Here is a 15,452-nt window from a genome sequence, read left to right as displayed (position 1 = left end):
TTAGTTCAGGTTGACCAGCTTGAAGTTGTATCCGTGCTATATCTGCTAAATTTGGCTGGACCTGTAATATCACTTGTGGGGCCATTATTGCTACTTTGCATCCTGAGGCTTCTCCTGCATATGCATCCGCAGCATTATTTCCTCTAATAACAAAATCTTTGCCTTTTTTGTGGGCCTGGCATTTGACTATGGCCAACTTTTTTGGATTCATCATTGCTGAAATTAATTTGATTATCTGATCATTATGCTGGATTGGGGTTCCTTCACTCTTTTTGAACCCTCTTTGTTTCCACACTGCACCAAACAAATGACACACTCCATGCGCATATGCAGAATCTGTATATATATTGACTTTTTGATCTTTTGCAAGCGAACAGGCTTTGGTCAGTGCTTTCAATTCTGCCAGTTGTGCTGAGCATGGCTGTTCACAATGCTGAACCACAACTGGAACAAAAGTATCTCCCTGCTTTTTTACCACAGCAAACCCAGCATGATTTCCTAAGTGGTCCTTAAAACAGGATCCATCGACGAAGTATTCTACTTCTGCCTCAACCATTGGTGTTGACTCCAGGTCAGGTCTCAAACGTGTGAAAGCTAACGAATTTGCCAATCATGTGGTGTTCCTTCGTCCTCCAAGGGAATATAGTTTGCTGGATTTACAGTGGTACATCTCTTTACAGTTACATCTGGGTATGTCAGCAGTGTTGAATATGCTAAACATCTTGCCTGTGTTAGTACAGATTTCCCATTTTCTATTAGCTCTATTATCTTATGGTGAGCCTCCACAGTGACCTGGGTACCCCATAGTCACTGTGGAGGCTTTTTCATAAGCAAAATAAACTGCAGCTAACCCTTGATAGCATGGCGGGTATCCTTGAGCTACACTATCCAGTTTGGTACTATAATATGCTATAGGTTGTTTTCGTCTTCCACTACAGAGTTCCTGCATCAGAACTGCTGATGCATAACCACTTTTTCTTTCTGCTACATACAAATGAAACGGTTTAGTGTAGGTGCTGTTTGCAGTTCTTTCTTTAGTGATTCAAAAGCTACCAGTGCATCCGCACCCCAGGTCAACTTACTTCTAAGATTTTGCTGTCCTTTTTGCTTCATCAGTGCTCGCAAGGGGTTTGTTTTAATAGCATAGTCTTCTATCCAATCTGAACTAAATCCTGTCATTCCTAAAAAGGTCATCATTTGTCCCACTGTTTGCGGTTGTGGCGCTTTACTTATGCCCTCCAACTGACTTGGTGATATTGCTTTGGTCTGATGTGCAATAATTCGTCCCAGGTACTCCACCTGGGGTAAACAGTACTGTAACTTATCTTTTGATACTTTATGACCCCCCTCAGCCAGTTTAGTAAGGACTTTGATAGTATCCTGGTGGAACTGCTCTAGCGTTGGTGAGCAAACAGTAAATCATCCACATACTGTATCAATGTGCTGTCAATTTTGAGATCTTCTAAGTCTGCTTTTTATACCTGGTTGAACACATGAGGCGAATGCTTGAATCCTTGTGGTAATCGTGTGTATGTGAATTGTTTACCTTGATAGGTAAATGCAAAGAGTTGCATGCTTTCTTCTGCTAAAGGAATACTGAAAAAGGCAGAACACAAGTCAATCACAGTAAAATAATTAGCAGCAGGGGGAACATTAGTCAGCAGCGTATGTGGATTGGGCACCTCTGCAGGCCAATCCTCTACTACTTCATTAACTGCCCTTAAATCCTGCACTAATCGCCATTTTGTCTTATTTGCCTTTGCTACTGTTAGTGTAGGTGTATTACAATGGCTTGATGTCTCAATTAACACTCCTGCCTTAAGCAACCCATCGATAGTACTTCCAATCCCTAACACTGCGTCTGGTTTCAGTGGATACTGCCGCTTTTGTGGAAGCCGTGTTCCTGGTTTCATTTTTATTTGAATTGGGTTAGCAGATACTACTAATCCCACATCTGTGTCATGACGAGACCACAGTTCTGCTGGTACAAATTTTTCCATCTCTGTCATTAGTTTTATCATTTTTGAATCTAGCTTTTCTGCAGGGGTAATAACTACCATTTTTGGTGTTCCTACCATTTCCGTGGTACATAAGATTTTTAGGTACATTTTGTCTGGTGATTCCATGATGAGAGGATTTTCTGTCCCTTTCCACTGTACCCTTTATGCTTTCTTCATCATTTGTCCCAAGTCTTTTTGCTCCCTGCCCTTGCTCACATAGAGTGTTACATGTGGAACAGACTCTGGTACCTGGAACCATGTGTCTATAAAGTCATTGTTTTCTACCTTAAGTGCAGCTCCTTCTTGTCCTACAATTATATATTGTGATGTCAACGAGATTTTTTGCTGTTTTGTTTTATCCAGCCATTTTTTCTCCAAGTTTGTGTTTCTTGTTTCATCATACATTAGTGTGCAATGATGCTCTGCTCCTGGCACGTTTGGTTCACCTAACTGTGCCCTAATGTATTTTCCCCACTTATCTATTCTATCTTCCACTTCTTGTCCTAGATCTCCCAACCAGTATACATTTGCTTGTTGATATTGAGGTTCTGGTTGTTGTGTCACTGTCATTTGTTTTACCCCTCTGTCATCAATGTAGATTCCTTCTGGAGTACACCATATTTGTAAATTCATTTTGCATATAGCATCTCTTCCTAATAAGTTTACTGGCATGTTTTCTGATATTAAGATTGGAATTTTTACTGCTTTGCCTTTTACTTCTATGTTCACTGGAGCCGTCATTGGAATCAACTGCGTTTATCCCGAGAATCCTACTGTCTTCACATATTTTCCAGACTGGGGGATGTGAGAGGCATAATTTGGACTTATACACGTGAATGTGGCTCCAGTGTCTAACATAACCGGTGTTACTTTGCCCTCTATTTTAACCAGCAGTATAGGTTCTTGATCAGCATCAGTTGATATCATTGGAAGCTGACCCCTCCCCGTAGGATTCTCTGGGCATCCCTAGTAGCCCTGTGGTGGTCCACGCCATGGATTAAGTGGACCTTGGGCCTGCTGCTGCTGCTGCTGTGGGCCTTGCTGCCAGTTGTTGATGTTCTCCTGGTTCATCTGTGGCCAAGGGTTTAGTGGACATTCTCTCTTCGTGTGTCCCGCTTGGTTGCATCCCCAGCACACATTTGTTAGCCTGTTGTCATAGTTCTGTCTTCCTTTTCCTCTTCCTCTTCTTCCTTGATATTGTCGATTCCATCCTCTGTTCATTTGATCTGGGTAGTTATACATCATGGCTGGCATGGGCAGCTGTATTGTCTGGCCCTGCATTGGCATCAAATTTGGAGCATTTGGTACAGGAATCATTGGTGCTGCCTGGGCGGCTGGTGCAGGTTGGTACATGGGTACAGGTGGTGCACAAGGTGCCATAGGTGCAGCTGGCACAGTTGGAGCTATCTGGGCTTGTGCGCTACTCGGAGCCTGTAGTGCAGTATTCACTGGTGCCATTACAGTGGTTGGTGCTTCTTTTAATGCTGCTTGAAGTTTTTTCTTTTTTCCTGCTAGTTCTTCTAACTGCAGTTGCTCCAGTTTTTTGCATATGTCTTTCTCTTGTTGTTTTATTCTCTCATTTTTTCTGTGCTGTTCTACTGCATGAACCACATGAGCACAGAACTCTTTCTGAGTTTTAGTTGTCAATCCCACCACATCTTCCAGTTTTTCCTTTACTGGTGTAGGCATGGCTTCTATTATGGAAGTTCGGAACACAGCTGTCATCCAGGGATCTTTTTCTGGATCTTTTTCCATTTCCAGCTTCCATCTTTTTAGCTCTCGTTCAATATAGGCTTTCGGGTTTTCAGTTGTTCCCAGTGGTTCTCCTTTTATTGATTTTGGATCTAGATTGGTGGGAAATTTGTCCCTCAGGGCCTTCCAGATGACATTTCGGGACCTGCTGAATGTTATTTCATCGTACTTTGTGCTGTCCACTGCATTTCCCACATTTGCTTTTTCGAGTATTTCCGCCATTTTGCCTCCTCCAATGCATCTAGCCAGAAGTGCTTTAATGTCCCCTAGGGCCAGTTGAGTCCCTACTGCTCGCTCTTCAACATCTCAAATCCATCTTCCTGCTCCTTCATATATATCTGGGAGGGCTGCCAGTAGTCCTTCAAGGTCATGGTTGGCCCATGGTACAAAACAGTCATATTTTCCCTTTATTATAATGGGACACTGCGATGATGTTGCCTTGTTATAGTGTTTAACCGGTTTTCTTGTTTCATCTTCATCCAACGATTCTGTGTCATCCCCGTCAGATTCCACATCAGTTTTAACAAATCTTCCAAATTTCTCTCTCTTCCATCTTCGCTCAGTTTTTTCTGGGATGTCTTCAAGATAGAGCTGTCCTGAAACCTGTTTTAATTTTCCCTTGGGCTTATTTCTCAGGGTGTTTATGTCCGGAGTGATATGCTCTCTTCTTTTTGTCGTCTTTCTCCCCAAATTCTCTTTTTCCTTCTCCATGGAGGTTGATAGCCCTCGTGACCTGACCCGGATGCTGTCTATATCTTCCTTCATTCTCTGCTGCTTTTCAACACTTTTCTTAATTGTTTGTGGTATTTCCACTTCATCATCCATCTCAATTTCCAATAGTTCCTCATCTTCAGATATTCTGCTTGCACTGTTTTGCCTTGTTTGCTTTCTTCTTTCTTCTTCCTGTTGTTCTGCACACTTTTTTATCCCTTCCAATATTGCTTCTTGGTATTGTTTATTAAATTCATCACTTATTCTTCGTTGACTTAACATCTCTTGGTGCATTTCTCGATCAGATCCTTCTGGCCCTTCCCACTTTTGGCTTGGTGACCATTGACCCTCTGTGCTGTCATGTTCTAATTCCGCTGCTTCTCCATTAGTGTAGACTTTGATTTCTGGGTATAGATTTGCTGGTTCTTCTCCTGCTCTTGTCGGCGTTTTTTCGTTCACCTCTATTTCTCCTGCCACGTGCACTTCTCCTTTAAATTCCATCATAGGCATCTGCAAATTTCCTTCCATCTCTATTGGTGGTGCATAGGGAGGAGGCCTTTCTGCTTTTTCTTCATCCATCTTTTTTCCTTCCCTTTCCTGTTTTAATATTTTTATCCCTTTGGTTTTGAACATCTGCAGCATCATTAGTTCCCTATCTCGCTTCATTATTCTCACCTGGCTCTTATCTTTTGGTTTATGATTTTTTTATCAATGCTTCCATCTCTCTACACACTCCCACATCAAACGTTCCCTCTGCTGGCCATTTTGTGTTCAGCCCTTTTGTTCTTCCCTCCCATTTTTTAGACATCTCTTTTATCACATCTCTATACATTGGAAACTCCATGCATATCTGATCTATCGGTGTTGGTGCCATTTTTGTTATCTCTATGTTTTTATCTTTATATTAATTCAGTACCTCTCTAACCCCAGATTGTTCTTCTTGTTATACTAATCTTTACCAGGCTGGTCAGACGAGGACCACTAAAAGTATCCGACCCCTGACTTCCCCTGGACTTTTTCTGGGTCGAGGAATTCTTTTTGTTTCTCGAAGGATATTTTTTAATTTTTTCTTATATATTTCAGTACTGCCTCCACTTGCTTTCTATTTAGTGGCTTTTTTCGTCTTCTGGTCCCACTTTACATAGGTTATTTTGCATCCAGATAATATCTCTCCTCAGGATTATCAAATCAATGCTCCAGGCTTTTCCCACGGCGAACCCTCGACCTGTTCCAATTACTTTGCCTGCCCAATGTATAAAAGTAAGACATGGGGTTAATTCTACTTGGCATTCTTCCCATGCCTTCACAGTGATATGTATTTCATCTTTGTTACGTTGTTCTAAATAAAAAGGCTCAAGAATTTTAATTGGGTTTTTTCTTTAATTTTTATGTAGTATGCCTTTACCCCTTCTCCCTTTTTCCTTTTATTCTTATTATCTATCAGTGTATTTCATAATTCCAGAAATAAATTGCTAATTCCCTGTGTTTCTTATTATTAGTCTTTTTAATTCTATTTCTCTTCTTCTCTCAGTTAGTCTCCCCTCAAATTCAGTAACAGCTTACTTCCACATTATGACTTCTGTTCCAGGACGAACACTGAGACAAGAAAAAAAAAGTCTTGTTCTGTTTCTCTGTGCGTGCTCAAAGCCCTCCCTTTACAGCTCCCTTTTCTGGCTCTGGCAGCCCCTCCCTTCTCTTTTTCTGTGTGTGTTCACAGCCCCTCCCTTCTCTTTTTCTGTGTGTGTTCACAGCCCCTCCCTTCTCTTTTTCTGTGTGTGTTCACAGCCCCTCCCTTCTCTTTTTCTGTGTGTGTTCACAGCCCTCCCTTTACAACTCCCTTTTCTCGCTCTAGCAGCCCCTCCCCTCTCTTTCTCCCAGCACTCAGTCTCCTGCGTACCAGGGACAGTCACCAGCTACACTTTGGATTTTTCAACTAAATGACAAAACCAATATTTATCATAACTAATACTATATTTATATATATATATATATATATATATATATATATATATATATATATATATATATATATATATATATATATATTTATCTTTTGTTTATCATCTCTTTTCCTTATAGTTATTTATTATCTTTTATTTCTTTTCTTTGTACTCTTTTGTTATTCCCTTTATTTTTCTTAACTCATCATTTTTTTCTTATTTTTTTATTTTTTATTATTTGCTTACTGTATGTTCCTTCTTTTATTGCTTATATGGTTTCACTTTATTTCTTCTCAAAACCAACTATTCGTTTATTCATGCTTTATGTTTGTTAGTATAATCTTATTTTGTGAATTACAAAACTTTTCTTAGAAGTGGTTATACATCACTTACTTTTACATACAGCTTGGGTACAAAGTCTAAACTGGATAACATGATTGTACATTGCTTATTTCTTATACATACAGCATGGTTATAAGTGTCTAAACTAATACATTCATTTTTCTAACTATTGCTTCATCATGCATTATGCTTTTCATGTTTGGTTACATATTTATTTCAGCATAAGCAATACATTGCTTTCACATAAGTAATGCATCATTATCTATGTCTTTATTAGCAATACACACTTAAGTTTTGCATTCTGCTTTATATCATGCATATCTATGCTTCCCTATCCAAACCCTTGGTGGTTATTTAACTATTTTTCATATATTTCCACCCATGCCTGCTTTATTTCTGCTGGGTGGTCTAAATAAATCCTTACTTCAAATCTCTCAATTGTTCCCTCAATTGTGGTTGCAGGTACTCTTTCTCCGCTGTCATTTTTATAGAATATCACCTTGCTTTCTCTTTCCACTTTTCTTAATACACTAGTTACTTCCATGGCCACATTTCTTCAAATAGTTACTCCCAAGCCTACTGGCTCTTCCAACGTGTCCCAATAATGAGCCACTTCAGATTTCAAGTAAGGAATATTCACCTCCCTGACTGACACTTTCAGATGTCCCCTGTATATATCCATCTCATCTCTATGGCCTGTTTTACAGAGTGTAGTTATATGATCCACAAATGATTTAGGATTTATATTCCTAACCGCAACATTCAACCAGTTAACAAATGGCCACTCTTGTTCTATTTCTTCTGAATTCACCACCTCAGTTAAGGCTTTCATTAACTCCTTCTTTTTACAGTTAATTTTCTCTTCTGCCCTGCGTAATCTATGTACTCTGATTCTTTCCAAAAATGATTGCTGATTCCCTTTGACTCTATCAGCGCTCTTTCCAATTCTTCAGATCTGCGTTGATCTACAAACCTTACAAAGCTCGCTTGTCTCTGCATATTCTCTAGTCTTGTTCACTGCAATGGAAAACATTTTGCCTTTTCTTTATCTTTTTTCCCAATTTTTTCCCAATCTCTTCTCCTCTAAATCTCCCCTTCCTCTCACCCATGGGGCTGTCCGTTCAGCCAATCAATGAGCGAGAGCAAGGCAGGGAGATATCAGAGAAGCAGAGAAGTTTTGTGTCTTTATATTTGTTCAACAATTGTTACATTCAATTCACTGTTCCAATTCATTTTTCCCAATCTTGCTCTAATTTAGCATTTCCTTTTTGCACCTGATTCTCTGTATTATTCTGCCTCTGCACACAATACATCATCAACACTGTAATCATGCATTTGAATAAACACAAGAACAGCGCAATTAGTACCATAAGCACACCAGTTAGTCATGCACATTATTCATTATCTCAAACATGCACATAGTTCAACATTTCCCCGTTTTCTGCACAGTCCGGGTTCCGTCAAACACTGCAATAAATAACTTAATCTAACACCTGGAGGAATTTTGCGTGAATTTTCACTTCTCCACCTGTGTTAGGATTTTCACCTGTACAGGATTTTCAGCCACTCTTCTGGCAAAACCTTGAATAAATGCACCTAACTGGGAATTTTCACGCGCCGTCGCTTCTCGACTCACCCCCAGGCTTTTTCTACCTTCTTTTAAATAAACTTACTTAAACAATCCCACCCCCCAATTTTTGAAATCTGGAACTTGCCTCTATTTCAGCCAATTAGTCCAAATTATTCTATGTCCGGACCGGCAAAAGTCTCAGGGAAGTCACTTACTGGGACTTGCTATCACAGATCACACAAGATCACCTTAAGCAAAACGCTTACCTCGATTTTTGTGGCGCCGGTGGTCTTGTGTAACTCGTGCAAGCTGTCCTGTCGGTGACCTTTTGTCCGCTTTGACCTGACTGCCGTCCCTTCGTGGTCGCCAGGAATATGTCGTGGAAAATCACGATGAATCTCTCTAAGTTGTAAGAAAACTCTCGGAGTCTTGAGTTCCAGATGCCAAAGTTGTCTGTCCTGACTTTATCCTCCTAAGTTCTCAGTTATATACCTTTTGTTATCTTTTACCCACTATTTCTGACCAATGGGATTATTGCCCTTGTCTCTTTCCCTCGCCACCAATATGTTTTATTTCCTTCATTAATTAAATATTGGTGGAAAATCCCCTGCCTATCTATTTTTTTAAAAACATACATCAGCTGGTAACTCCACATATTTTGGACATATGTCATAGTTCATGGTAGGAACACATCAACTTAGAAACATTTGTGTAAGAGACAAACCAGCCTTGTCCTCACCATACCTTTTACTTTTCACCTCCATTTCAGCAAACCCTTACAATGAGGCGGCCTTGTTTGTTTCACGGCCTTGTTTGTTCCTTCACATTATCATTTGATTAATGAAAGAAAATACAAGCTCCAAAGATATTTAACTCATCAAGGCAAAACATCATGCCAGAAACATATCATATAAGGGATATCTAGGAAATACATCAAGGATATATGTCAGAATACTGCTGATTAACAGAAATACATGCTGTTTTTAAAGGATTTTAAAGGAATACACCTGTTGTTCAAGGATAACAACCATATATCGGTGTCTACATAGCCAAAGGCAGTCACACTTGGATAAAATCACTACCCGATAGCCATTTGGGAAGGCAAGCATTTATGACTGAGGCAGTTCATTTCACTTTGAGCACTAAATATGCTTTTCATGTGGGACAAGGTTATGTGCAGGGTCTTTGCATGTCTGCAGCTAAAACCAGTATTCAAGTATTCAAAACAGTTGCTGATTTCCATATTTTAATCAGCTAATCATTGCAGCTTTAAATATGTGATGTAAAAGTAAATAATTGGCCTTTGTCACATGATTATATGACATACTGTCACGTTTTTTTCTTTTGACTTTAAGAAATCTGATGTCACCCCATTTTCCTTTTGACAAAACATATAATTGGTGTTACGCTGTGAGCAGATATTGCATTTTTGTGTAGAGGTGGCATAAGTTAAGATGCACAGTAGGATGGCTTATTGTCAGTAGGCTTGCATTTGGGCTACTATTGTATGAATTCTAGTTCCAATGAAATTATATTTCGAGCATTTATATGCCACAAATAAGAATGTGTGCAATAGTGCAGTGTAGTATTTTGTTTGGAGGGAAGTTGAGGGAGTTTGCTGTGTCATTGCTGCTGACATAGCTGTGAAGTTACATGGTATAAATAGGATTTTGGTGACTGGAGATGATGATGTACATTTTCATAGAAAGTTTAGCATAGAAGTTAAGAAATAACTTCGCTAGAAAAATTGACATCAAAGCCGCCTTGCCCAGGACTAGAATGTAGTTACCATTTTTAACTGTTAGGTTAATTTATCCATCTTTTATTTAGATGTAAATATAAAAAAAAAAATATTTTGTAAATTTGTCTTAGTCCAGATGCTATCCTGTTGTTTTAACAACCACAATCGCTATTGTAGGATTGTGTGAGGTACAGCATACATGAAAAGCAACAGCATCCCCTATTTATGTTGTAGTATGTGGCACAAATCGTTATTGCACCCTTCAGATTTGAGACTCATAGACAGAAGAACTGATCAACAGTGACTTGTACTAGCTGCTGGTTGCAGCTTAAAAAAAAGAAATTATTCTGAATTGAATTCATATTTTTGTCATAATGCAGGTGGGTAATGGAAGTCCATTGATACTTCGCCCCAAATATGCAGCAGCACTTCACTGTTGTCGGAGTCTGTGAACTCTGAATAAATCAATAAAATGAATCAATTTCAAATGTTCTTTGAAATGTTTAATCTTGTTGTTTTTTCATATATTCTTTTGTGTAATTTCACCAATTCCTTCGTTTTGCATTGAATATGTAAAGCGCTTTAACAGTGGTGGGAAGAAAGTGAAGCTGTGTGTTCTAATAAAGTTAAAAAGAGTTTAAGAATGTTACCAACATTTATATGTTTCTAAAGCATGTTATCCTGCTCTAAAGAAATAACTGTCTGGGGACATTAAAAAAGCCTGACTTAATGAGAATGTTAGGGCATAACGTTCTAACAATGTTATCACTAAACAAGAAGGTTACCACTCAACATTTTTACAATGTTTTTAGAGAATGTTGTCCTAACTTTTAAGAGAACATTCTAGGAACAAAAAGAAAACTTGCCACTGAAAACATTACTAGAACATTGCATGGATGTTCTCAGAACATCTTTAGAACAAACAATTTCTAGCTGGGATGTTGATAAGTAATTGTTTCATTTTTTACTTAATCGACTTAATTTAACTTAATTTTTACGGTATAGAAATTGGTATCGAACCGTGAAATTTCACTGGTAACGGTACCGACTACTGAAATTTTGGTACCATGACAACACTAGTCTACTCAATATTACAGATGTATGCTAATTTGAAAGAGAAATAAATACATTACACATGTTTAAATATTAAAGGTAATTGTCAGTAAGAATAAGAAGAATAACAAATGTAACCTACAGTTATAATCAGCTCCTTGTTTATAATTAATTAATAATAAACAGTAAATGAACAGCACGTAACGTACATTAAGCAGCATTGGTTAAGATTCAGAAGAGCTTTGCTACATGATCAACATCAATAAACTCTTTTCCCCATGAGCTCTTGGTCTGGCTACTCTTCTTTATGTATTAGAACTCTGATACATTGGCGAGCCACCTGATATCTGGTCAGCCAAATACACGGCCGTAGCAAGGTAATCAGGGCCCCCTGGTGTATATTGCTCTGGGCCCCTTTCCTATAAAAGAAAATACAGTTTAGAATTTGTTGTGGGGACCTTTGGGCCCATAGAATCATTACCACTTTACACTCCACTAGTGTACTGGCCAAATACAAGAAGATCTAACTCAAACTAAAAGTAGTGTTTCCAGCCAAGTTAACATGTCACGACACTCCATTAGGGGTTGTTTCGGGACATGTTTTAATCCAGATCATCTGCTGTATGCAACGATATGTCATGTTCCATATTCTGTTTATGTTAAATTTAATAATATGCATTACCCCCAGCAGTGATTACACTTAAAGGATTAGTTCACCAAAGAATTTTAATTTGCTGATTATTTACACACCCTCAGGCCATCCAAGAAGTATGTGACATTCTTCATCAGAACAGAAATGACATTTTTTAGGAAAGTATCCCAGCTCTGTGGCTCCATCCAATGCAAGTGAACAGTCATCAATATTTGACGGTCCAAAAAGCATATTTAGGCAGAATCAAAGTAATCCAAACGACTCCAGGCGATCAAGTAGCATCTTCTGAAGTGGCTCAGTGGTAAAGACGCTGGCTACCTCCCCTGGAGTTCGCTAGTTTACTGGTTAGAATCCCAGGGTGTGCTGAGTGACTCCAGCCAGGTCTCCTAAGCAACCAAATTGGCCTGGTTCCTAGGGAGGCTAGAGTCACATGGGGTAACCTCCTCGTGGTCGCTATATTGTGGTTAGTTCTCAGTGGGATGTGTGGTGAGTTGAGTGTGGATGATGCGGTGGATGGCGCTAAGCCTCCACATGTGCTATGTCTCCGTGGCAATGCGCTCAACAAGCCACATGATAAGATGTGTGGGTTGACGTATCAGACGCGGAGGCAGCTGGTATTCGTCCTCCACCACCCGGATTGAGGCGAATCACTACACGACCACAAGGACTTAAAAGAACATTGGGTAAAAATAGCTTCCTGCTAGCACTAGGCGCCTCTTGTTCCTGTCGTGTGACATCATCATGTCTGCATTCACGAGAATACAGATGCTCCGCTCGGTTCACAGTGGATCATATTTCATGGTCGAAGTGCCGATTTAAAGTTAAAACAATTTTAATTAGTGATTTGTTTTTCACACAAACTTATCGATTCACTTCAGAAATGTTACTTAATCATCTGGAGTCGTGTGAATTACTTTGATGCTAACTAAATATGCTTTCTGGACCATCATAAATATATGACTGTTCGCTTGCATTGGATGGAGCCACAGAGTTGGGATACTTTCCTAGAAATGTTCATTTCTGTTCTGATGAATAAAGAAAGTCATTTACATCTTGAGTAAAATATCAGCACATTTTCATTTTTGGGTGCACTATTCCTATAGTAATAATACTATTATTTTTGGCTTGTTTTTGGAATTCGGTTTCTGCTCTGCCCCTCTCTGTCACGATTCCTGGTTGTCTGCCCCGTGTTTCACCTTTCACCTGTTTTGAACTACATTTCCCACAATTCCCGGCCCTCATCACTGCCAGCACTCAATCATTGTTCTCACCTGTTTGTCGTTTGATCATCACTCTCCCTGTGTATTTAAACCCTGTTTGTTCCCCAGTCATTGTCGATCGTTGTTCTGATGTTTTGATGTTCTGATGTTTTGCTAATGTTTGCTCTCTTGCCTGTCTTGCCTGTCTTGCCTGTCTTGCCTGTCTTGCCTTGTTCATCCTGCCCTGTTCATCCTGCCATGTGCATCCTGCCGTGTTCATGTTTTGGTTTCAGTTTTCCCCCGTGGATGTTTCATTTGTTCCTGTTTGTCGTGTTTTCACTGTTGTTTAATAAACCCACGTTTAGATCCTCACTCCTTGTCTGCCTCCTTCTGCCAAACGTAACACTCTCTGGATCCTTTGTCTGCTCTTGTTACTTTTCGAGAACAAACTTTGACCTTCATTTTACTACGAGTTTGCCTGCTTTCTGTACATAAAAGTGTCCAAACTTTTCACTGTTACAGTCTGTACAGTAGAATAATACACTGCATAATAATAACAAACATCAAAATAAATATAAAAACACAATTCTGTAGTATTATTAACTTAAATTCTCATACATTCTAATTTTATGAAATGGCTTCAAGTACAAAAGTCCAGCAACATTGTGTAGAAGTCTCATAACTGACAGTGTACTGACTGATTTTAATCTCAGATTTTTCCTCTTTTTTCTGCAGTTGTGTTTGGTGCTGAGACTGCTAAAGAAGTGACGGAAGGAGGTTCTGTTACTCTAAAGACTGACACTGAAACACAAGGATTTATTCTGTTAGAGTGGATATTTTTACCTACTAACTCCGTTATAGCTCGAGTAGATGGAGAGTTCAAGAAGGTCACAAATGTTGATAAAACGCTATTCAGAGACAGAATACAGCTGGATCAGACTGGATTGCTCACCATCAGAAACATCCGAACCAAACACTCTGGTCAATATAAAGCAGAGATCAGCAGCAGCACAGGGACCTCATCCGAGATATTCAATGTTACTGTCAATGGTGAGTATATCGAGTCGTTTAATGAAATAATTATGTGAGTGATGATGCGGACACTGCGGCAGTGTACTTCCTTCAGACATATACTGCTTCATGTAGGCAGATCTTCGGAGCCTGGACTAAAGTGCTAATACATTAAATAAAATGCAACTATGAGTGCTGAAGTAAACTGATTTTAACTTACCTATGTGAAAAAGAAATCATGATGTGTGCTTGTGTTGGAATTCAACAGACACTGAAATGGTAAATGGTCTGCACTTATATAGCACCTTTTTAACCTTAGCGGTATTCAAAGCGCTTTACACTGTGTCTCATTCACCCATTCACTCACACACCAATGAGGGCAGAGCTGTCATACAAGGTAGCCTGCAATTGGGAGCAACTTGGGGTTCAATGTCTTGCCCAAGGTCACTTCGGCATGTGGAGTCATGCATGCCAGTTTTTAGTAATTCTCTCTTCTAGACTGCATTTGTTATTTCAATGTATTCGGGTCCTGTGCCAGACGGATGTAGGTCCTTGAACTACTAACTCATCAGTTTCAGATATTAGTACATTTTAGACTAAGTCCTTATAGGTTCTTGGCTTCATCCATTTAGTCTGATTTGGCTAAGTTCTATTATAGGTTCTCGGTTTGCCATTTAGCCTTTTAGTACATACTTAACTAATGGGTGCTTTTGAAATAGCTTATGGCACTTTTCCACTGCACGATATGGTTCGACTCACCTCAACTCTACTCGCTTTACGTTTCTGAGTGTGCATTTCCACTGCAGTTTAGTGCTGCATCAACGTGGGTGGGATTATAGGCTGATCGTCATAGTTGCGCCACCTCTACTGTCGTGACATCATCTTAAACACAACACAAACTGACCAAAACAACAACACGACCGCTAGCTGTTAGCTACTAGCTCATTGTGCTGCATGAAGCAGTTGTTGCATGATGATTTTACACAAGTGTAATATTTAAATTGTTCTAGAAGCAAGCTTTCCAGTAGCTGGTCAACTAAATAAAGGGATGCTTTCAAGCAGAGTATAGAGTTAATGTACCATCCTCCATCGTGGACTCCAGCCGAGTCCAGGGCACTCTCCCTCCCATTGCTCGCCGGTTTAGACAGCGTCCATTTGATCGAACCACTTCCACTTTTCCTTGATGGTTCTGTAGTCACTTTCACGTTTTTATTTTCTTTTCCCTGCAATGTTGGTAGGTCCGGTGGTAGCCGTGTGCGGCCAACAGCCGAGCCACGTCCTAAGAGACTTAATTGTTTCGCTCATCGCTAACGAGTGGACCGTCTGCACCTCATTTATTGACCACGGCATGGTTTTGTACACAGCCATTTCTTTTTTCACAATTCGAAAGTCCCGTAAACAAATGATACTGTTATCGCTGTTGCTAACTTTAAAACTAGCGGGTTGATGTTGCATGTCGGAAATCTGGTGACGCTAGTAGT

General features: G+C 39.6%; 1 protein-coding gene across 1 annotated transcript in view; it reads left to right on the top strand.

The window, feature by feature from the left end:
• Positions 1-15,452, top strand: part of LOC127661670 (uncharacterized) — a 50,890-nt gene that overhangs the window by 19,572 nt on the left and 15,866 nt on the right. The window contains exon 2 of the mRNA XM_052152492.1: positions 13,696-14,010. Within this exon, the coding sequence (XP_052008452.1) occupies positions 13,696-14,010 (315 nt within the window). The remainder of the gene's footprint in view (positions 1-13,695; positions 14,011-15,452) is intronic.

Source organism: Xyrauchen texanus, chromosome 2 (genome assembly GCF_025860055.1).
Source record: "Xyrauchen texanus isolate HMW12.3.18 chromosome 2, RBS_HiC_50CHRs, whole genome shotgun sequence".
In the NCBI taxonomy this organism is placed as follows: Eukaryota; Metazoa; Chordata; class Actinopteri; order Cypriniformes; family Catostomidae; genus Xyrauchen; species Xyrauchen texanus.
The sequence above is the reverse complement of the archived record's forward strand: the minus strand, read 5'-3'. Positions and strand labels throughout refer to the sequence as shown.